The sequence below is a fragment of the Mauremys reevesii genome, linkage group 2 (genome assembly GCF_016161935.1).
Source record: "Mauremys reevesii isolate NIE-2019 linkage group 2, ASM1616193v1, whole genome shotgun sequence".
In the NCBI taxonomy this organism is placed as follows: domain Eukaryota; kingdom Metazoa; phylum Chordata; order Testudines; family Geoemydidae; genus Mauremys; species Mauremys reevesii.
In genome coordinates, this window is record NC_052624.1 from 35,904,672 (window position 1) to 35,926,433 (window position 21,762).

At 43.5% G+C, this 21,762-nt stretch overlaps 1 protein-coding gene across 5 annotated transcripts in view; it reads right to left on the minus strand.

The window, feature by feature from the left end:
* Window positions 1–13,320: 13,320 nt before the first annotated feature.
* The window catches only part of ARMC3 (armadillo repeat containing 3), an 89,549-nt gene continuing 81,107 nt past the window's right edge, over window positions 13,321–21,762 (minus strand). For 3 of the 5 annotated variants that reach the window (XM_039525849.1, XM_039525845.1, XM_039525848.1), the window contains 3 exons: window positions 20,534–20,696; window positions 15,472–16,964; window positions 13,321–13,780 (listed from right to left, as the gene is read on the minus strand). In XM_039525849.1, coding sequence (XP_039381783.1) covers window positions 16,755–16,964; window positions 20,534–20,696 — 373 coding nt within the window. In that variant the 3' untranslated portion in view covers window positions 13,321–13,780; window positions 15,472–16,754. The remainder of the gene's footprint in view (window positions 13,781–15,471; window positions 16,965–20,533; window positions 20,697–21,762) is intronic. The other 2 variants (XM_039525850.1, XM_039525846.1) reach the window with 2 other exon arrangements.

The following is a 21,762-nucleotide window of genomic DNA, read 5'->3' on the forward strand; positions in this document are numbered from 1 at the left end:
TCCCCACAATCCTTTTTTCCTCTCTTGCACAGCAGTCACACTATGAAGCACTGGTGTGGACTTGAGCAGGATTTTGCATATTGACTTTAATGGGGTTTTTGCTTGAGTAAGAATTCAGGCATTCTGAATAGGATACTTAATAAGTTAGATAGTTGGATGGTAACTACTAAGGCTGGGAAAATAATTCATAATGAATCATTTATTGAATTAATTTCTCTTTTGCTGCTTACAAATTGTCTACAGGCAAATCTGTTTTTTGTTGGTTCCTGGAGTAGTGGTTTAAACTTTCACTATAATTCTTGGTTCTTAGGTCACTCACAAGCAATTTGTTGAGAGTATCAGCATTCGATATTCAAAATGTCAGTTGTTTTAACTGGACAGCAAGGTCGCATGGTTTCTGTTCCATGACTGGCTAAATGTTACTGTCAGAATCAGATTTTGGGTGCAAATTCTTATGATTACAAATTTGAAATTTTCCCTCCACAAATATTCTCTAATATCCATGTCAAATTTGGATGATTCTGTGAACATTGCTGCCTGTAAAGTTCATACCAACAAACAGAAGAAAAGAGTAAATGCAACCACAGATAATTCATTTAAACGTTCTAATAAATATTTGTGGATTTTTTTTGTTACATTTCCTCAGATCTAGTTACCATTATGAAAACCAGATGGAGTATAAACACCTCCAAATGTTTGGTTCCCTGATGCCATAAAGGACAGGGCACTTCCCCACTCAAACACCGTACATTGATAGTGTGTGGTATTTTAAGGGCCTGATTTTCCAAAGCTCACCCTTGCTCATCATGGAATGTGAATGCAGCCTATGCTGCCGCACAGGGGAATAAGGGGATGTAAGGTCCCTTTCTGTGGCCACACAGGACTGACTTGGAGCTAGAGGCTGGGCACAGTGTAGGGAAAAGCAGGGGTTGCGTGCCTGATACCCCACAAGCAAGTAGGCAGGGTGGGGTCAGGGTGAAGTCCAGGAAAAGTGAGGTGAAGACAGAGCCATGGCTCTGAGCACCCCGTCACCCCACCCCAGACAAAATAACTGCCTGATATGACGCGGGGAGTATGCTGCGTCTAACACAGCAGACTCCTCACCCTCATCCCAGGCAATCTGGAGCTCCTTGAGTGTGTTTCTGAGTTACAGCTCCTGGGCTGTGCGTAAACTTTCAATCTAGCTCCATGCGGGCACTCTCTCTAACACCGTGGGGTTAGTTATGCCTGTAGGGACTCCTCATATGAAGGGTTGCAGGGTCAAGTCCTGTGTGTAGCTTTCACTTTTGAAGCTTTTTCAAAGAAGAGATTTGTGGAAGTGGAAAAAAGGATAAAGGGAATTTGAACACAGAGATCTTAGTTTCTAGGAACAGAGCAAGAGTCAGGCTAACACTAACTGTAATAACGCGAGTTAAGAAGTCAGGGCCTGGGCGAGTGAGAAGCGAGTGGGGAAAAACTGTAAGAGATGCTGCTTCTGACCTTGTGTTAGATAAGAATGGAACACAGACTGTAGTAGGAACTGCTGAGAAAAGTAAGATATCAGGAAGGAATATATCTAAACAAGACATAGCTGTTGATCATTATTGTATGCAACAAACGGTATAAATGCTTGCCCTAATTGTTTATCTGGAGGAGACCTGCCTAGGAAGGGGGAATCTCTGTCCGTGTGCACTCTCCCCCTTGCAATTGCTTGAGAATAAACTGTCTCTGACATGTTGCAAACAACCTAAGAGTGAAGACTGTGTTTTCTTCCACAATTTGGTGCCGTCACTTGGATGGCAATGCCTGGCTGAGACAGCGGTAGCTACTACGGACTGTTCCCCTTCAAACCCCATGGCACCACAATAGAGATAAGAGACCTTTTGAAATCTCTATTGGGGTATTGGAGGAGGACTGCCCGTGAGGCCATCTGTCCCATTGGGCTTATGCCATCCAAATTTATTGATGTTGCAACAAGATCAGATGCAGAGTGGTGCTGAGGAATTTGTTGCCGCCCTCAACTAAAGTTAGTTAATGCGGTTCTGAGGAATAGTGTTGCCGCCCTCAATAAGGTTAATGCACCAGTGCTGAGGGTTTTTTTTGTTTTTTTTTGCTGCCTCAGATAAGGGAAAGGTTGTATTAAGTCTGGACATAAAGAATTAAGGTTATTGAAAAGAGATGCATCTAGATATGGGGAATGAATGTGTGTGTATGAATGAATGAAGGGGGGTATGAGCCGCTGACCAGGTCTAAGACTTAAGCTGACTCCAGCTGCCCCAGGGCTACCCCATGCGGGAGTTCTGAAAGCAAGGGAGGTCAGCCGAACCTTGTGACCCAGCAGAGAAGTTTCCCTTACTTATGAGCCACTGAGCAGGTCTGGACTTCAGCCGCTAGTCGGTGGAGCCCGTGACCCAGTGGACCCTTTCCCTGGGATGTGACAGAGTGTAATTTCTCTAGCTTATGAGCTGCTGACCTAGCGGACAGGGCACTCCCCTGTGTGATTGGAAAATGGGTAGGGGACAGTCTAAGAATTCCCATGCACCACCGAAAGGTACCCCTGCATACTACAGGTACGTGCATTATGGTCCTAGGACTTGTAGGTATTTAGAAAACTGCAATTTTTTACACGTGTGATAATCCATCTAAACAGTTTCTGCTAGAAGGTACCTTCGATCTAGATAAAATCATATACCTCAGAGGAACTCTTACATCACCAAAAGCCTCTGACACACAGTGGGAGCAATTTGTCTATTGGTGGAAGGAAGCTACAAAGAGACTCCATGAGTCTCGAATGCGAAGTCTAAAGGACTCCCAGGAAAAGTTAAAAGCTCAAGAGCAGGATTTAAAAACTAAATGCAAGGCATCCGAATGTCCCCCACCCAAACTATCTCGTTAACCCCCTCAGCTCCATTCAGCCCAGTCTCCAAACACACTAGGAGCCGACAAGACCAGTCAGTAGTGATCCAGGCCCCCTTAAGGCAATTGCCTGATGAAGGAGATCACTTGGTTACAGTACATGCCCCCGGGATACCAGAGGACCTTAGAAATTTAGTTAAGGAATTTCCTAATATTAGAGAGGAACCAGAAAGATTCGGGTGACCCTTGTGAGTGATATTGTTTAAGGAAAGGGACCAGGAAGGGTGGGGGTTAGTCAAGAAGCCCACCCTGGTTGCTAAATTGGTAGTGAAACAAAGCCTGTGCCTATGGAAAGAAACAGTTTGATGAGAAATGTTTGTTCTTAGGTAAGTTCAGTAAAATTTTAGTACCAGACATCAGAATAGACCCAGACAGAGTCTCTGCTCACAATTTGGGAACAGTCAAAGTTCTAAACTGGTAATAAACTGCCCCAGATTTGTGATATGTTTTATGTATGTAACAAAAGCAGGAAGCAGCAAGCTTCAAGCATTCTCAGAACAAATCACTGCAATTTTATGACTTTGAAATTTGGCTCTGAAGGGATCTACTTAACCAACAAAGCAGCTATTACTGGAAATTTCTCCTCACGCTATTTCAGCTTTCACTAGGCTGCATTTAGTGTTATTTGTATTTTAGCAGCACACAAGGCTAAGAATTGCTACCTCATATTCAACTTGTGGTCAGGTTTGAAGTAGCCACACAACTATTGCCATGCTAATGTATCAAGTTTAGCAGACAGATAATACTCGAAACAAAATCGGGGACAGATCAGCCTCTGGAAAAGGCAGCAAAGACACTAAGAGTCAGATTTTTACAGGTATTTAGGTGCTTAAAGAGGCACATAGATGCTTAGTGGCTCTGTTTGCTGGGAGGAGGCATCAGGACGTAGGCAGCTTTACACATGCCTACTGGTGGTAACTTAGAGTATGTGTTCACTGCAATAAAAAAACCCTGACAGTGAGTCTCAGACAGGGGGGGGCTAGACAGGCAGCAGAGCGCAGCAGCGCGCCCCAGTCCCCCGCGGCGTCGGTCCCGGCGGCGGGTCAGGTCCCCCACGGCTGGACGACCTGCCCCTGCCGCGCGACCGGGCGCGTCTCAACCGGGAGCTCAGCGGGCGGGCGAGAAGGACCGCGCGCGCGGTCGTGCGTGCGGCAGGTCGCTCGTCCAGGGCTCCGTGGCGCCCGCATGGCATGGAGAGAGCCGAGCCCAAATGCCGCCCCGCCCGCGCGCGACCCCAGCGCCTGCGCGCTGGGCTGGTGTCTAGAGCCGCCCCTGGTCTCAGATCCTGGGTCAACTGACTTGAGCTCATGCTAGAGGGCTAAAATAGCAATGTAGGCATTCCCGCTCAGCCCAGAGCCTCGGCTCCAAGACTCGCCCTCCTTGCCAGGTTTCAGAGCCCAGATGACAGCCCAAACAGGAACGTTTACACTGCTAATTTTAGCCCCATAGCACAAGCCCAAGGCTCTGAGATTTGCTGCTGAGTTTTTTTTCCCCACAGTGTAGATGTACCCTCAGGATATGTTTACTCTACACTAAAACACCCAGAGCTGGCCCATGTCACCTGACTCAGCTTTGCAGGGCTTGGGCTCTGTGGCTATAAAACTGCAGTGTAGACATTTGGGCTCATGCTGGACAGCAAGCTCTGGGACCCTCCCACCTCTTGTGGTCCAATGTTTTGGGCTTCAGTCCAAACCTGAATGTCTACACTGCAATTTTACAGCTCCTCAGCTCAAGCCCCGTCAACCCAAGTCAGCTGACAATGGCCAGCCATGGTGTTTGATTGCAGTGTGGACATACCATTAGGTGCCTAGGAGACTGTATGTGCCACCAGGGTTAGGCTATAAATGCATGGTGATTCTGAGAATGTCACTGGTGCCTAAATGTTGGTCTCAGGTGCCTAAAGAAGTGTTAAGCACCTAAATCTCTTTTTGGATCCAGCCCAAAGTGCCTTAATTATCTTAATTTCTTAGGCCTTGCAGTAGTGGCACAACACCTAAATACCGTTAAAAAGCTGGGCCCTATCTCCCACTTAAATAACTGGGTATCTGCATTATTAGGCATCTAAATACTTTTGAAAATCTGGTCCAAAGTGCTTTTTGGAGAAAAGAGATTTGAATAAAAAAGGAAGAAAAGAAAATCCTGCTGTTACTCTTCTATCTAACATGGCTTTATGGTTTTCAAATGCCTCTCAGAAATAGCAGACACTGCTGAACTGAAGGACAAGTTGTTTGTTTTACTAATAAACAAACTAATGCAATCCAGGGACATTTCCTAGAAATAAGCAAAGGCTGGAGAGGTAATTAAGTAACAAGGAAACACTAAGTCTAGTTCAGACTTTTTTTTAATTGGAGCCACAAGGGAATTTTATAATCTTATTTGCATACCAACAGATTCTAAAACACTCAACTTTCCCTATCAGTTATAATTGTATTCACATTTAATATTCTTTGAATTTATAAATATTAAACAGATACTGTTCTGAAAATGCAAATCTTGCTTCTTCCTGTATTCTAAAGAGGATATTGGGGTGTTTTCCCCCCTAGTATATCTGGAGGCTGTAGTCTCCCTCCTGAAAAAGAAGAGACAAGACCCAGGCACAGGGAGCATAGAGGAGTACTTTGGCGAGCTTGCTGGACACAGACAGAGCCTATAGCTCACTGAGGCCTTGGCTACACGGGCAAGTTAGAGTGCATTAAATCAGCCCCGGGCACCCTAACTCCTGAGGTGTCCACACTGGCAAGGCACGTAGAGTGCCCGTACTCCATGGCTGGTAATCCACCTCCACGAGAAGCATAGAGTTTTCTGTGCCTGGCTAGAGTGTCAGTGTGTCTGATGTGTTGCATTACTGCGCTGTGATTGGCCTCCGGAAACATCCCATAATCCCCTGAAGTCAAGTGGCCACTCTGGTCATTGTTTTGAACTCGGCTGCAGGAATGCAGATATCCCCTATCAAAGCTCCGTTTCTGACAGCATGCATGCTTATCTGCTCTGAGGCACATAGCAAACCATTACTGTGGAATGCTCATGGTGTGTGTGTGTGTGTGTGAGAGAGAGAGAGAAACAGAGAGAGAGAAGCGGGGGGGTTAGGGCTGATGTCGGGTTTCCCCCTGCCGCTGTCTGAACTTACAAGATAGCATGCTGACACTCTCTGCCCGCCATGCTTTGCAAACACTTGCCAAAGCACGTTGCAGCCACTTGCACACTGGGACAGCTACCACAATGCACTGCTCTTTGTGGTGTTGCAAGAGCTGCTAATGTGGACATGCTCCACAGTCACAGGGAGCACAGTGTGAACACACAGCAGCACTTTCCCTGCTGCTGTCTCCTAGGGCTGGTTTAACTCCCGGTGCTTTACATCTGCAAGTGTAGCCATGGCCAGAGTCTCTAGCTCACAGACAAGGAATGCAGCTCATGCTGCCCAGCATCACCACACAGGGTCTGTCTAAATCCTACCCTGGATCTAGGAATCATGGAAAGGCCTTTCCGCCATAAGAATGGCACATAATGCTGACACCCCCGTCTACGCAAAAAAAGCAAAAAGCCCCCCTTTCCACAGGCACCAACTTTTTTGGTGCTGGTGGGTGCTCATGCTCCCCCTCGCCCCTCCCCGACTCCACTCCTGCCCCAAAGTCCCCACCCCAAATCTGCCCCTCCTTTCCCCTATTGGATCACTCCCCAAATCCCTGCCCCAGCCCCGCATCCTCCCCTAAGTGTGCCGTGTTCCCCCTCCTTCCCCCTCCCGCCCAGGCTTGCCGCACAGAACAGTTGTTTTGCGGTGCCAAGTGCTGGGAGGGATGGAGGGCGGAGAAGCAGGACTTGGCGGCACGCTCAGGGGAGGAGGTGGAGGCAGAGCGGAGGTGGAGGTGAGCTGGGGCGGGGAGCTGCCGGTGAATTTTTCCCCGTGGGTGCTCCAGCCCCGGAGCACCCACGACCCCTTCCTCCAAAAAGTAAATGACAACATCTAAAAATTCAAAACAAAAAGCCCTACCCTAAGTGGAATTTGATCCTGGCAAGGGAGAAGTGCCAGTGATTCAATTCAGTGAAGTCCACTAGCGACTTTGATATTGCTGTTGATTTTACATGGAAGATGCATGGATATTATAGTGATGAGCAGCATTATAAAATCTTGAGGCCTAGTCTACACTAGAAAGTGATCGCTGATATACATATACCAGCAAACCTTCCTAGTGGAGGCACAGTGTATGCTGGAAAAAGTGCTTTTGCTGATATCGCATATATAAGTTCCCCGAACACAATAAGCTATACAATGGCAAAAGGACCTTTTTGCCAGTATAACTGCATCTACATTAAGGCTTTTTCCAGCATAGCTAGCTCTGTTAGTTAGCGGGGTAGTTTTTTCCATGCTCCTAATGATATAGCTATGCCAGCAAAACTTTTAAGTGTAGATCAGGAGATAAATAGATAGATAGATTAGCTAGCATAAGCTAGAGGTGGAGAATGGCCTGCAATTCTCACTTGCAAAGCTCTGAGTACAGAGCTAGTCTAACACTTTATTAAACAATGGTTCCAATCCTACAAGCCAATACTCATCAGTGGGACTCTGCACGAGCCCTGGGCCTGCACTACTGCAGGTATTTGCTAGGCTGGAGCAGTGGCAGCTCCAGGCACCAGCGCACCAAGCAGTCAGGCAGCCTTTAGAGGCGTGCCTGCAGGAGGTCTGCTGGTCCTGCGGTTTTGGCAGCAATTCGGCGACGGGTACGCCGAAGCTGCGGGACAGGCGGACCTCCTGCAGGCAAGCCACCGAAGGCTGCCTGACTGCTGTGCTTGGGGCAGCAAAAAAGCTAGAGCTGCCCCTGGGCTGGAGGCAGAGTTTGTGGCAAAATTTGGTGTTTCCTTTTTAAAGAATAATTATTTGTTCATATATTTTTCCATTATTTAGACAACTTTGAGCAAGAGCAGACTTCAGTTTGATTATGCTTTGCGCTTGGTTTCAATAGCTGACGTGCCAGCATGTCAGTGAACCATTAATGAGCTGGAAGAACAATTGGATTACTTAGCATGAAAATAAGCACAGTCCTTAATGAGAGAAGAGATTTCACTGGAAAACTGTCCCCCTAACATCTTGGGTTCTGTTGTGTCCTACAAATAACAGGTGTGTCTTTTAGGTTCGAGGCATGTATACTGTATACACCATACCTACTTCTGAAGGGTAAATCCTGCCTGGGCAATAACTGATAAGGAAGGGTGGATGAAGCAATAAATGTCTCCAACATGACTGATATGTATCAGTGCGACAGGCCAAGGTTTGTTTACTACAGAAGCTATGAGACACTGTACAGTAATGTGGTTATGGAGCTGTTCTTTGTTCATGTTTTTTTTTTAAAGGTGACCTGTAAAATATATTTTTAAAGTGGTTGATTGTTAGTGCTAGTTACTGAGAGCCCAAATAAATTGGCTTAGAAGCATTTAATCAGTTATTTGCTTTTAAATCAGTTAGCTGGGATGGTAGTGGTGCTTTTATAGATGTTCAAAGAACAGCTGTGGATTCCTGGATCTTCTCAGACATCCTACTTGCACTGTTACATTTGTCAGAGATTAGGTTTCTCTTTATCCAGATACCCAAGCAACAAAGATGGTCCAGAACCAAAGCCCACATGTGAACACCCCAGAACCTGTTGGAAGTTTGCATCCCAATGTGATCATGTGGTTTGGATCCCTCTTTGTCCTGCCAACACACAATGGTAACATCTCATTCACCATAGACTGCCCTGGATTCTGCAACTTATGCAAGTAACCAAGGTGTGGGATTGCTATGTATTTATCTATGGATACTGATGTATAATAATTTTATGAATATTGTATGTGACCAGGTCAGTGAGGTAAATCTGATCTAAATTAATGGGGGGTTGTGGGAAGAACAAACAGAAAAGCAAACAATAGATAAGGACACTCCAGCACACAGTTGAAAGGCAATGGGGCAAACTGTTAGCTTCAAGGATCCTGTCTCTAAGAAACAAAGCTAGGAGCCTGGAGATCAAAAGCACACGAAAGAGTTAAAAATTGCTTCTCAGAGGGAGCATGGGGTTCACCTGTGAGAAGCTCTCTAGGAAGAGAGGCTGACAGGGAGAGTGAGAGACTCTTCCAGGGGAGACTAAATAAAATGGGCCTTCACAGATCCAGGGAATGGTAAAAGTTAGGGTAAAGCTACATACATGTACAGTCCGTTTTATTGTTTTTAAAATATGTTCTCTCTGTAATGCTTTTGTTTTAAATAAATAATACATTGCTTTAAGGAGGCTGTTGGATCACTAATTACCATGGTCATTGCCTAGAATTGCAGGGACTGCACCTAAGTCAGACCTGCATAAGTAATTGCAGATGATCACAGGGGACTGCCGCCCAGGGCCTGGTCTGAGAGTGGGAGAATCATATGAGTCCACCCAGAAAGAGAAAGGACAGACTGAGACCTGAGGCCTAGAAAAGGGTGCACATCAAAAGACCAGGATGGGTTAAAAGTGAACGTCACCTGGTAATGGTTTTACCATCTGTTCAATGGGGATGATGATACTGACCTCCTTTGTAGAGTGCTTTGAAATCTAAAGATGAAAAGCATTATATAAAAGCTATGTTATTATTATATTATTAATAATAATAATTAGTAGTATTACACAAGGCCCTGGAGACAAGATGCAACAAAAGAACAAAATAAACAATAGGAGGGAAAGGGAGCGGGTAGACGCAGGGCCAGCTCTACTGTTTTTGCCGCCCCAAACAGCACGCCGAATTGCCACCGTGGACGGCGGGGGCAGTCCGTGTGCCGTTAGGGCAGCATGAGCGTTTCCGCGGCGGCAGCAATTCGGCGGCAGCTTCTATGTTCAGCTGTCTGCGACGGCACAGCTTCTGTCTTCCGGCTGAAGACAGAAGCTGCCGCCGAAATGCCACTGCCGCGGAAATGCACAAGCCACCCTAATGGCACACCGACTGCCCCCGCTGTCCACAGTGGCAATTCGGCGCGCTGCTTGGGGGCAAAAACACATGGACTGCCGCCCCTTGCAGATTGCCGCCCCAAGCACCTGCTTGGAATGCTGGTGCCTGGAGCCAGCCCTGGGTGGACCAGTCTAGCAGTAAGATTATCTGGTGACATAGTCAAGGTACGTGCAAAACTTAATGGTTATCACTTTTATTTTTTAAATCCTTCCTTGAAAGCTGTTGTCTTGGAGCGGTGGTTTTCAGCACCCTGGCCTTTTTCCATTCCCTCTGACGTTTTGGTTTGCCCAAGTTTGTCATATTGCTTATGTCAGTCACACTTACTTCATGCTGCATTAGGTGAAATGCATGGGGGAGCTGCGTGGCATTTCATGCCAAGATATCCCAGCACCTGACACTGAGGGATTAAAAATGATTTTTTAAAAAATGAAAAATATTGAATCTTTTTACCAGTTCAATCGAATTGTCAAAAAGCATTACATCAGGTCTCACTGCCCACGTTTTTAGGGGAAATTCTAATGGGTACATACACTATGTCTGAGAATGCCTTTTCCCCCCTACCCACGGCTAGAAACCAGTGACATTTCACCTTCAGTAGCAGCTGTCACTTTGGTTTGGTGCCCTACTCTTTTGTGACAGCTGTTACTGAATGTGAAATGCCTGTTACCTGTTTCTAATCCATTGCTTGCAGGGCCTTATGTCATCTCCAGTGCTGCAGCTGTGGAACTTGTCACAGAATCCCCCTTCTTGCAGCACAACTCTGCTCCAGTATCAAAGCTTTCAATAAAGAAACAGCTTCCAGTCCTCATGATTGTGAAGATACCCTTGAAATCATAAGCCAAGTAAAAGAAGTGCAGTGTTGTTTTCACAAACTGCAGACAGCCTGAAAAATAGCTCGGAAGCTGTGAACTGCCCATTAACCTCAGTGGGCCGTTAAGGGTGAAAGGTAAATGTCAGCTCTGTTTACTATTACTGGCTCTATTTCTCTGCTGAACATTTTATCAGAAACATTCAGCCAGTGTTTTACCCCCACTATCGCAAATTGCCTCCTACAGATGTCAAAATCCCCAATTGCCCCCTACCCAGCTGCCAGCCTCTACGACCCTGCTAGAAACTTCTACAATGCAGATAGCATGGTCAATAAAGAAAAATCAGTGGCATATTGAAAAATAAAAATACATCTCAACATAAGATAACTTGTACTGATAGCAAAAGAAATAACACAGGGCCTACTGTACTGACTGTGAATATTCATATTTAAATAAAACCTCCCTTCTTTAAATTTAAACGAGGCTGCCACCAAATTTCCACTCCGCTGCAGCAAAATGCTGCACAATGTAGGAACTTGTCATAGATTTAAGGGCCTGCTTGCAACAGACTTCATCATAGGACCTAGCCCTTAGTTGGTGAGAAAAGACATTTAGGGTCTGTGCACTGGGAGAACACACACACCCCTTGTCTACTTGAGGGAATTGTAAAAGAAACCATTGGAACAGCCTGTGTGTTGTGTGCACTTCATCAGACACTGCAGGTTTCACACTCCTTAGTGCTGTATACTTTTCACCAAATGGGACAAAAGTCCCCCAACCTCCCTTCTTCCCAAGCCCATATCTAAAGTTAGTAAATGGTAAAAAAGTACATATTGAGTTGAATTCTTCCCTGGCATAACTGATTTCAGTGGGGTCACATCAAGAATGAATTTGGACAGTTCTGTGCTGATATGACCCAATGGCTTTTTCATCCTTTACATTCTGCCTTCTTCCCCAGAGGGCTTGGCTCCACTAGAAAATATCATCATATCTGAACACAGTTGTGAAGAGTCAAGTTAGCTGATATAATGCTGAATGTGATTTGCCCTGGTCTATGTTGTCCAGTCAGGACGGTGTCAGCCAACTTAACTCATTGCAATGGTGTCAAACACAATAACATGTTCTATAGAGCAGCAGTTCTCAAAATGTGGGTCGGGACCCCAAAGTGGGTCGCAACTCCATTTTAATGGGGTCTCCAGGGCTGGCTTAGACTTGCTGGGGCCCAGGGCTGAAGCCCAAGCCCTACTGCCTGGGGTCAAAACTGAAGCCTTCAGCCTTGGGTGGCAGGGCTTAGGTTACAGCCTCTCCCACCCCTCTCGCCACTGGGGGCTGAAGCCCTTGGGCTTCAGCTTTGGCCCCAGTGCCTTTGGTTCCCCCACAAGGGCAGCGGGGCTTGGGCGGGCTCAGGCTTCTGTTCCCTCTCCTGGGGTCATGTAATAATTTTTTTTGTCAGAAGGGGGTCACGGTGCAATGAAGTTTGAGAACCCCTGTTCTAGAGAGACAAGCCCTTATTCAGAAATGTACTAACAGTGAGTATGAATGCACAGGGACTTTGAGAGATCAAAGATCCTCTACAGGAAACCATTTATCCACCACATTTTTTGCTTTTACTTTTCAAGGTAAAGATTTATCTACCCATCGTAGAAAGTTCATACCCAGGGCTACTGGAGGTACCCTTCTAAGGCATGGGTATGTTGAGATGGGCAAGTTAAGTAACACTGAGGTTATACCAGTAGGTCAAATCAGGACCTAAGGGGCAATCCTAGGGAAAATTTATGGTCCAATAACACATGGTACAACCTGAACGACCTCCAAGTCTGAAAGAGTCCATATGTTACCATTCAAACACCACACACCACTCATTCAAGCAGGGCATAATCTTCCTGCAGAAAAATCTGTGATCGGAGGGGTCAAAGTATGCTGGGAAATCCATTCGGTTCATCTCCCTAAGTTGTCTCCTTATTCACCTCACAAGATGAGGGAGTTCTGGGAACACAGCTTGGAGATGCCACAGAGCCTGAAGGGAGAAACTACTTCAATTTTTGTTGGTTACAGGCAATTGTGCATAGAACAAGTCCCTCTGCAGTGCTTCCTGATCACTTCCCCCCACACTAGGAGCACAGCTACTCTGTGAGACATGCATTCCTTAGTTCTCTTCCTTTGTAGCTGCTCCCTAACCTCCATCCAAGGGGTGTAGAAAGTGGAAGAGAGGGAGCTGATAATGCCTGGAGTATTTGTATCAATAAAAACAGCAAGAAGAGATGACATCCTGGAAGTGTAAAGAGCTAGAGTCACAAATCTGAAAAATACAAACAGTGCATGTGTGTTTGTATGGAATGCCCGCTGTACTGACTGAGTGGAGAACTGTGATCATATGAATTCACTCATGTTGAAAAATATGCTACTGCTCTGAGAGAGACTCAGAAAGATCTCTTGGGAGTTGGGGGAACAGGGACTAGAGCAGTGGTTCTTAACCTGGGGTGCATGCACCCCCTGGGGGTGTGAGATGCCCTTTCTGGGGGTGCGAGACATGCCAGATATTTTAAAATCATCGAAAACACAAATTAAGCACAGGCATGTAAGTATAACTACTTTGTTTCATCAAACCTATGTATTTATTAACATAATTTTTTTAACAATTACTGTAATATACAAACAAAAATATATCTAGATTTAAGAAGTGTGAGTACATATTTTTTAGGTTTACGGGGTGCGAGGACATATTTTGAGAATCAAAGGGGTGCAGGCTGCAGTAAAGGTTAAGAACCACTGGACTACAGCAATAAAAGGAAAAGAACATAAAATAAACTGGAATATCTTAAGCCTGGGATTTCTCTAGGTGTATCGATAACCAGCAATATAAAGAGATGCAAGTGAATATACAACTTGGGAGAGTGACATATTGTCACACTTCAGTCATTGCCATAGTGTATTATTACTGGTGTAATTAGAGACTACTTAAAAAGTGTTAACTCTTTCATTTGTATAGCAGCTGTTCCCTGGTCATGCAAAGATAAAACACACTTCAGTTATCCTGAATGTTTCTCCAGATCTGGGTGAAAGATATTGGTGGGCCCATGTGGGCCTGTTTGCACTGCTGCTGGGAGTAAATTGTACATTCTCTGCACCTGCTCTAGGGAAAAAACAGAGGATTCAATTGCCATATCACCTTTCAAAAGGCATCACATTCACCACCAAAAGCCAGCCTACCCAAAGTGCAAATGTTCATCATCCAGTGATGAGCAGCTACCAAGACTGCATTTCCCACGCCAATACATTATTACAACGTTAACTAATCCAGAGTTGGCTCTGAGCCACAATCCCACACCTGAAACTACCCACAGAGAACACCATTGACTTTAATGGGCCTTTCCACCAGCATAAGAACTTGTAAGCATAGAGCAACACTTCACAATTTATAGACAAACAGCATCACTGCAACCCATACTCACATGTGCAGCCCCACTGACTTCAGTGTACTACTCTGACTACTCAAATCAGTTAGAGTTGTGAAATCACATCCCAGCTCCTATCAGTATAGTCTAATTTCTCACCATATGCAGCTGTATTCCATATTGAACATATATTTCTCATGTCTAAATCTAAAACAAAATTCCTTGCAGTAAAAATTAATAGAAGGCTTCTATGTGTGACTTTGTGTTATGTCCCAGAACGACACTTCTTTCTCATGGTCCCCTCTCAATTTATTTCCACTTTGCTACAAAGTAAAATGTTTATTCTGATGAAAATCAGGGCTGGAGATAGATTTTTGTTAATTACTTGAGTTGTTAAAATCATCCTTCTCAAAAGAAATTTTTCAAGAGGCCAAAATAGGCCCTTTAATTTAGGAAAGGAGGTTAATATCTCCTATTAAATGTACCGACTTTTTGATTGGCCAGGATATTTGTTGACTTCCAAATGTTTGACTGGTGTCACAGGGGGACATGACTCTAGCAAAAGCTTTGTCTTCTATTTCAATAGTGGTGCAGGCATTAGCCATGGCTAAGGCTATGATTTTGTCATGATACTTTTAGTAAAAGTCAGGGACAGGTCACGAGCAATAAAGAAAAATTCACAGAAGCCCATGACCTGTCCCTGACTTTCACAAAAAATATCTGTGACAAAATGGGGAGCCCCGCTGCAGGGTGCGCCCACACCGCCTGCAGAGGTTGGGCAGCTGCGGGGGCCGCTCCAAGCTCTGGGGGCCCCCATCACCTGTGGGGGCTTGGAGCTCCAGGGTCCCCCAGCTCGAAGCTTCGGGATACCCCTGCCGCCTGCGGCAGCTTGGAGCTCCCAGGTCCCCTGCCCCCCGTGGCAGCCAGGAGCTGCAGGGGGCCCCCACCATCTGCGGTGGCCCAGAGCTGCAGGGGGCCCCTGCCACCTGCGGCAGCTTGGAGATCCAGGGGTCCCCCTCTGCCCATGTCCACCGGGAGTTGCGGGGGGGCCCTGCTGCCTGTGGCAGCCAGGAGCTGTGCTCTCGCTGCACACAGTGGCTGGGAACTCCAGGAGGCCCCCAGCACACATGGCCACGGGGACCCTGCAGCTTCCAGAGAACAGTACTGAATTCACGGAGGTTGCTGGAAGTCACATATTCCGTGACTTCAGTGAAAAAATCATAGCCTTAGCCATGCCCTCTTCTTCACTCTGCACAAGCTCAAGGAGGAGTCCTGTAGCTTTTGTGTCTCTGACACCCCCAAGATACTAAGTACTGTGGACTACTCTCCACCTTCTGAATTTTGGATTATTTTTTCCATTCATATCTCATTTCTATTCCATATACCATCTATGGAGTCTAGGAATAAAGGCTATATCACTCAACCTGCATTTGTGAATTGCATGGATTCCAGGCAGCCAAGGCAGTCCATGACTGACTGGGTTTGATGACCTAGCTGGAAGAGTGCCTGCATAGTCAAGAGAAAGCAATGATTTATTTTTTCAAATACCTAGAGAGTTATATTTAGTTAAACGCTGTAAAGGAAAAGCTCAAAGTAAAGTTCACCTTGAATGCTTCTATGGAACTTCACGTACCCTGTTGATATTGAGTCAACTTTGAACTTGCACGTGGTTTGTTGTCAATTTTTGCTAGCCAAGGGCATTTCTTCCTAGTGATTTAGTTTTCAAGCAACAGAATTCAGTTCATATAAAACTAAACACGTGACAGAAAATCTGCCTCCAAAACAACTGCACACAAATGACATTTTTGACAGAAATCTTCTCAAAGTACAGTGTACAAAGTTGTCTGTTATCCATAATTTGTTTTGCTGAGTGTCTACTTGTCAAATGTGTTTACTACGTGTCTAGAAAAGTATTTTTCATTTTTTACTTCAAATGACTTGCATTTTGTTTCTCTTTACAACCAAAGAAGAGAAAATATTACCAAACAGCCCATCATGAAATCACACCACATATCTGTAGAGTTGGGGCATAGGGTGGGGGAGATGCTCTCCTGTCGACATAGCTTTTGTCAGTGAAACTTATGTCAGTCAGGGGTGTGTTTTTTCACATCCCGACTGACAAAAGTTTTGCCGACAAAACTGCTGGTGTAGACAAAGCCTAAGACAATTCTTAATACTCTGCTTATTTTAACAAAAAAGATATTATAAATTGGTTTAACCATGTCTAATTATTTCATTAGCTTTGTATTCTCCTCACCTCGTGTACTCCCATTAACATCAATGGAAGATGAGAAAGCCAAAGGAAAAGAGAACCAACTCTTTATTTCTTAAATACTCTAAACACATTTACTGGAAGAAAATGATAATGCACAGTCAAGTATTATGCCCACCAATATTGACAGTCTGGATCTCTACATTTTATTCTATAATACAGCATCAAATAAAATGTCTAACATGTCAAACTCAGATACCTAAAATGAGATGCCTAAATTCACATTCTGGATCACAAACAAGGATTTAGAGTAGACACCTAAAATGGGTATTTAGGAACTGAAGTGCTTCTTTAGACTACTTAATGTGGGAATAGGTGCTTTAATTTCAGCATCAAAGTTTGAAAGTTGGGCCCACAAATCTTTATGTATCATACAAATGTATTAATGAAATCTCTTTAAAAATACTTTCTTTTTGAAGAGATCTGACACTAGGATTAAATATGTAGGTAGTAATCTGCCTCTGCACTTCCTTGCTTCATTAAGCAGCCTGGCTGGTACATTAGCTCTACAATATACGTTTGAGGAGGAAGTAGAAGCCCAGTTATTCCTTGAGGAGAATCGTCAACTAATTTAACTTCATTCCAAGCTCTGCCGTATTCTCCACGAACTAAACTACAGCCAATGCCAATTCTGTCTGCTATAACCTATGAAAGAAAACAAAAGGGAGTTAATGAAAGTCATCACTAGTTTCTGAAAGGTATCACAATATGTTTGGTTTGTGAAATGCACCGTTGGGTCACAGAAATGCTTAAACAAGAGAACAGTTGAAAGGTGCAGAGCCTTCCTAAAGGAGACTTGATAATGGAGATTTTTCTGGATTCCCTGCAGGGTTCTTCAAACTGTAAATGTTCACTGTAGGTCCTGGAGGGAAATTGCATTTTTAAAATGTGATTTCCATCATATTCTAGAAGAGCAGCAGTGATATATAGTTGTTATAATTCTTTTCAAGAACTGACTCATTTTGTGTTATAAGTCACTCCTCCAGGTGTCAAATTGAAAGGGGCACGTGTGGTCCCAAGACAGAGTCTTTTCAACAAATTTAGAAAATATTGGAGGAGCTGTTTTTGAATTACAACACCCTAAGATAATCTACCTATACAAATAAAGATATATATGTATGCTCTGCATATGCATACAACATGGAACATATGATGATGTTTGATACAAAGGTTTAACTGGTATGGGTTTGCGATTGCAACATCACTCATAAGCTTATCTCTCAACATTCAGACCAACTAGTGTATGATACAAGCCACTGCAATGTGTGACAGATGACTGGAATGTGAAACACCTGAGTTTTGTTGTACATTACACTATAATCGACGTATTGTAATTAGGCTTGGAGGATAGAATTTTTATTCGTAATTGTCGGCAAACATCAATATCACCTCACACACACAAACCAATGAAAAAGTATTTCCACTGATAATAATCTAAATATGCAGATAGGCAAAGAAAGAAAAATGCTGCTTGAGAACTTAGAGTCCCACCTTAATGGGTCTAAAACGTGTTGTTATACTAGCATAAGTGGAGCAGGAGTAGGCGTGCCATTTAGGTAGGCCATTGGGAGCAGTCCGCCTCCTCCCCCGTGCTTCATACCACAAGTTAATTTTAAGAATGTCTACTTTAAGTAATTATTATCTGACAATCCCCTGTCCAAAATTCATGCAGCTCTGAAAATTTAAACTGATAAAAATTGAAAAAAAATGCTTCTAAATTAACATTCATATTATCTGTCAAAATTATAAATAAAAATTGAATTCCGCCAAGGCTAATTATAATTTTTTTAAGTATAAAAATTCTTCCAAAGGATGTTTCCTCGTTGTGTGAATGAAATAAATCAGGTTTGTAATTTGCTACAGATGGCAGCAGGATTCTCATGACCTGTGCATCTTGAACCTGGGTCAGCAGTCAAGCTGCTCTGGGCCCCTGCTCCTCTCTGACCCTCTCCTCCAATGAGCAGCAAGAGGGAGCCTGGCTGGCCCAGAGCCTTAGGTTTTGCAGGAGAGGAAGGGGGAGGCTGCGTCACAACATTTTTCACATGGAGCAGGGAGGAAGACGGATTGGAGCCTAGCAGCCTGTGAGGATACCAGCAACTCATTGTCTGCTCCACTTCCTCCTCCCTCAATCCTGCGAAAAACATAGCAGCTCAGCCTGCTCTAGTCTATTCTACTTCATTCCTCCATTTTCCTCCTCAGAAATACTACTTCTGGATTCCCTTCCTGGGATGCTCTCTCTGCAACTTGGAGGGAGATGGAGAAAGAGAGAAAGGATCAGGGAGCTCAATGCTACCCAAGGAGAGTCTCTTTCTCCTTTCTGCACCCTCACTAGCCAGCTGTTGCTCTGATCTTGAGGCCTAGCACATGTGTATGTGGTGCAGCAGAAGGGAGGCAGAAGCTGCTCTACTGTGGGATGCACCATATAATGCAGTATACCTGAGAGGTTGCTCATGAATTATCCCATCAAACAAGTACTAGTACGATCCTTACAACGTGCCATTATTTAGTGTGTTTATGCTACATATTTTTAAAAGAGCCAAAATATAAACAAAAATACTCGTTTAGAGGTGTTCTCAACCTGGGGGGACCCTGTCCTTCCCATATTGCTGAATGAGAGAGCTCCTGGTTATATGGGAGAGGGGGTCCCATGTGGAAGAGGTTGAGAACTAGTTTCAGAGTTTTTAAAAAATTGTACTGGGACTATTTTTCATATCCCTCATCCAGTAAAGCCAGGCTCTCTTGAGACCATAAATGCACATACAGACTGCACAGGGAAAAGAAAAATGTAAAATATAAAATTTAGAACCCTTTAAAATCACATTATTATGTATGAGAAACCTACTTCAGGTAATTTTTGAAGTCCAAAATATCAAGTATTTCAGGTGTCAAAGCACGTGTTGTAGGATCCACTGGAAAGCTGGGAAATTCCTTTTTGCAATAGGAGCAAGTTCCCATTTCTAACTATGCAGGAAGGAGTAAAATTTGGGGGGCACCCGCAGGTGGTGTATATCCTGAATGCCACAGAGCCCGATTCTGTGGATATATCTACAGTGCAGCTAGGAGTGTGCTCCTAGCTTTGGTAAACAGATGCACACTAGCTGTGCTTGAGCTAGATTGCTAAAAATAGCAGTGTGAACATTGTAGAATGGGTGGCAGCACAGGTTAGCCACCCAAGTTCGGACCCATGGGGTCAGGTGGGCTTGTACTTGGGTGGCTAGTCCATGCCACTAACTCTTCCACAATGTCTACAGTGCTATTTTTAGCACTCTAGGTCGCTTCAAGCTAGCACATATCTGTCTCCTCGGCTGGGAGGCACACTCCCAGTGGCAGTGTAGACCTACCCATGATGTGGCTGTGCGGTGGAGGTTTGTTGGGGGTGCTGTTTGATTCCACTAGCCATTCCCCCAATGGGAGGGATGGTAGTAGTAACAGAAGGAGGCAATTGCAGGGGGATACTGAGGCTACTCCAGCCTAGTGTTCCCCCAAGGAAATGTCAAACTTGTGAGCTATTCACTGGTATCAGAATTTGAGCCTAAACTTTTCTACACTGTAAGATACAACATCAAGTATTAAATATAAATGATACTGCTCTTTAATGACAGGGTACTTTCCACAGGACAATTTATCTGTTCAATTAGCTATTTTATTACAGTTAATGTAGGAATTATTTATGTGCACACTCACTTAGCTCATACTGGAAAAATGAATATTTGCCCAACAGCACATGACATTGTCAAGTGTTCTGTGACTGTGTAAGGAAAGAGCCTATGTCCTATCATAATGTATTACACATGAGCACCATGTAGAAGCTATTGTTGCAACAATTTTACATTTGCAGCATGAAAAATAATGAGCACTGCATAATTTAGTGCTTTACAGTTTACAGAAAAGGGAACATATTTTGAGTCACAATCAAACATTTTGGCTTTTTGCCTTATATCAAGCATTCTGCTGACATCACTTCAGACACGTTCAATGATGCTTATAACAACAAGGATGTTTTCAGAAAGAAGCTATACTGGCTTTCATTCAAAAGGAAATCATATATTTGCCAAATGGAAAATGACTTAAATATATACACAAATAAACAGCAATATAACATTACAAGGATTTATTGAAGCTAATGTACTGTAGTTTGTTCTATCCCTTTAACAAAAATAAAGAATTGTAATTCCATCAGTATATTTAGATCAGTAAAGTAAATGCTAATATACCTTGAAAAGCAAAGCCCTGTGGTAGAAAGTCCCTTTCTTGATTTTCCCAATAGGTACGACATTGCATTTCAGTTCAAATTCAATTTCACTTATATGAAGTTCCCAGCTGAATTCATGTAATTTGTCTCTTTCAATTGGGCCACCCATCTTATCTGCAACAAACCTGTTTTAAGGTACACCAAAATCAATTAAATCTGTCATTTCTCTCATACTTATGATGCTTAATGGTATAATGACAAAGCTGTACAAATACAAACAATACCTGTATGACATATACAAGTGTATTACCTTTGTTATCTACGCTTTAGTTTTATAGTCTATAAGGTGCCACAGGACTCTTTGCTGCTTTTACAGATCCAGGCTAACACGGCTACCCCTCTGATACTTAGTTTTATTGTTCAGTTACTGGTACTGGAAGTATGCTTACCATTAGATAAATTAAAATGATAATACAGATCATTGGAGGTGAGCAACACAATGCCAATTATCAAGAGAGAACCAGCAAAAATTACATAAAATTAATGATAAAGTAGTTCAGAAGCTAGGATTCATCTCTGAAGTTAATAGAATCATTTGTGCTATTTGCTATAATTCTCAGCACTACCATTTGTTTTAAGTAAACAATATCAAAGACATTAGAATATGAAATGAGAAAAATAAGGTCACAGCTAATGACCACTGATTTTATGAAAGCAACCCAATTAAATTTAAAGTTATGCATGTGTTTATCTGCTTTCTTGAACCAGGGCCAACATTTGCAATTGCATTGATTTGTATTTTATAATTTATGTATAAAAATTAATGACCAAACCAAGGAAACCCAAGGTCAAAAATGCCTATGCAATTAATGTGATAGTGCACATACCAAGGCATTAAACTCTGATTCAGCAAGTCCATCCTTGTTCATCAAAGCACTTAAATACACGTATTACTTTAGGCATGTCCTTAAGTCCTATGAAATTCAATGGTACATTGAAGGCACAGCAGAGGTGAGTTTTAAGGAAGAATTTAAAGGTAGTACATAGGATAGGATAGTGGCTTTACAATTTTTTATGGAGTACTCTTTCCATGCTAAAAAAATTCTGCAATTTCATTGGTTGCTCGTGACTATTCAAGTGTGATATAAACAAAAATGCAATAAGCTGTGGACTACAACATTTTACACATAGAAACAGAAATTTTTGACAAGAAAAAATTGAATCTTTTTTTGAGTTTCCAAGCACAAAATT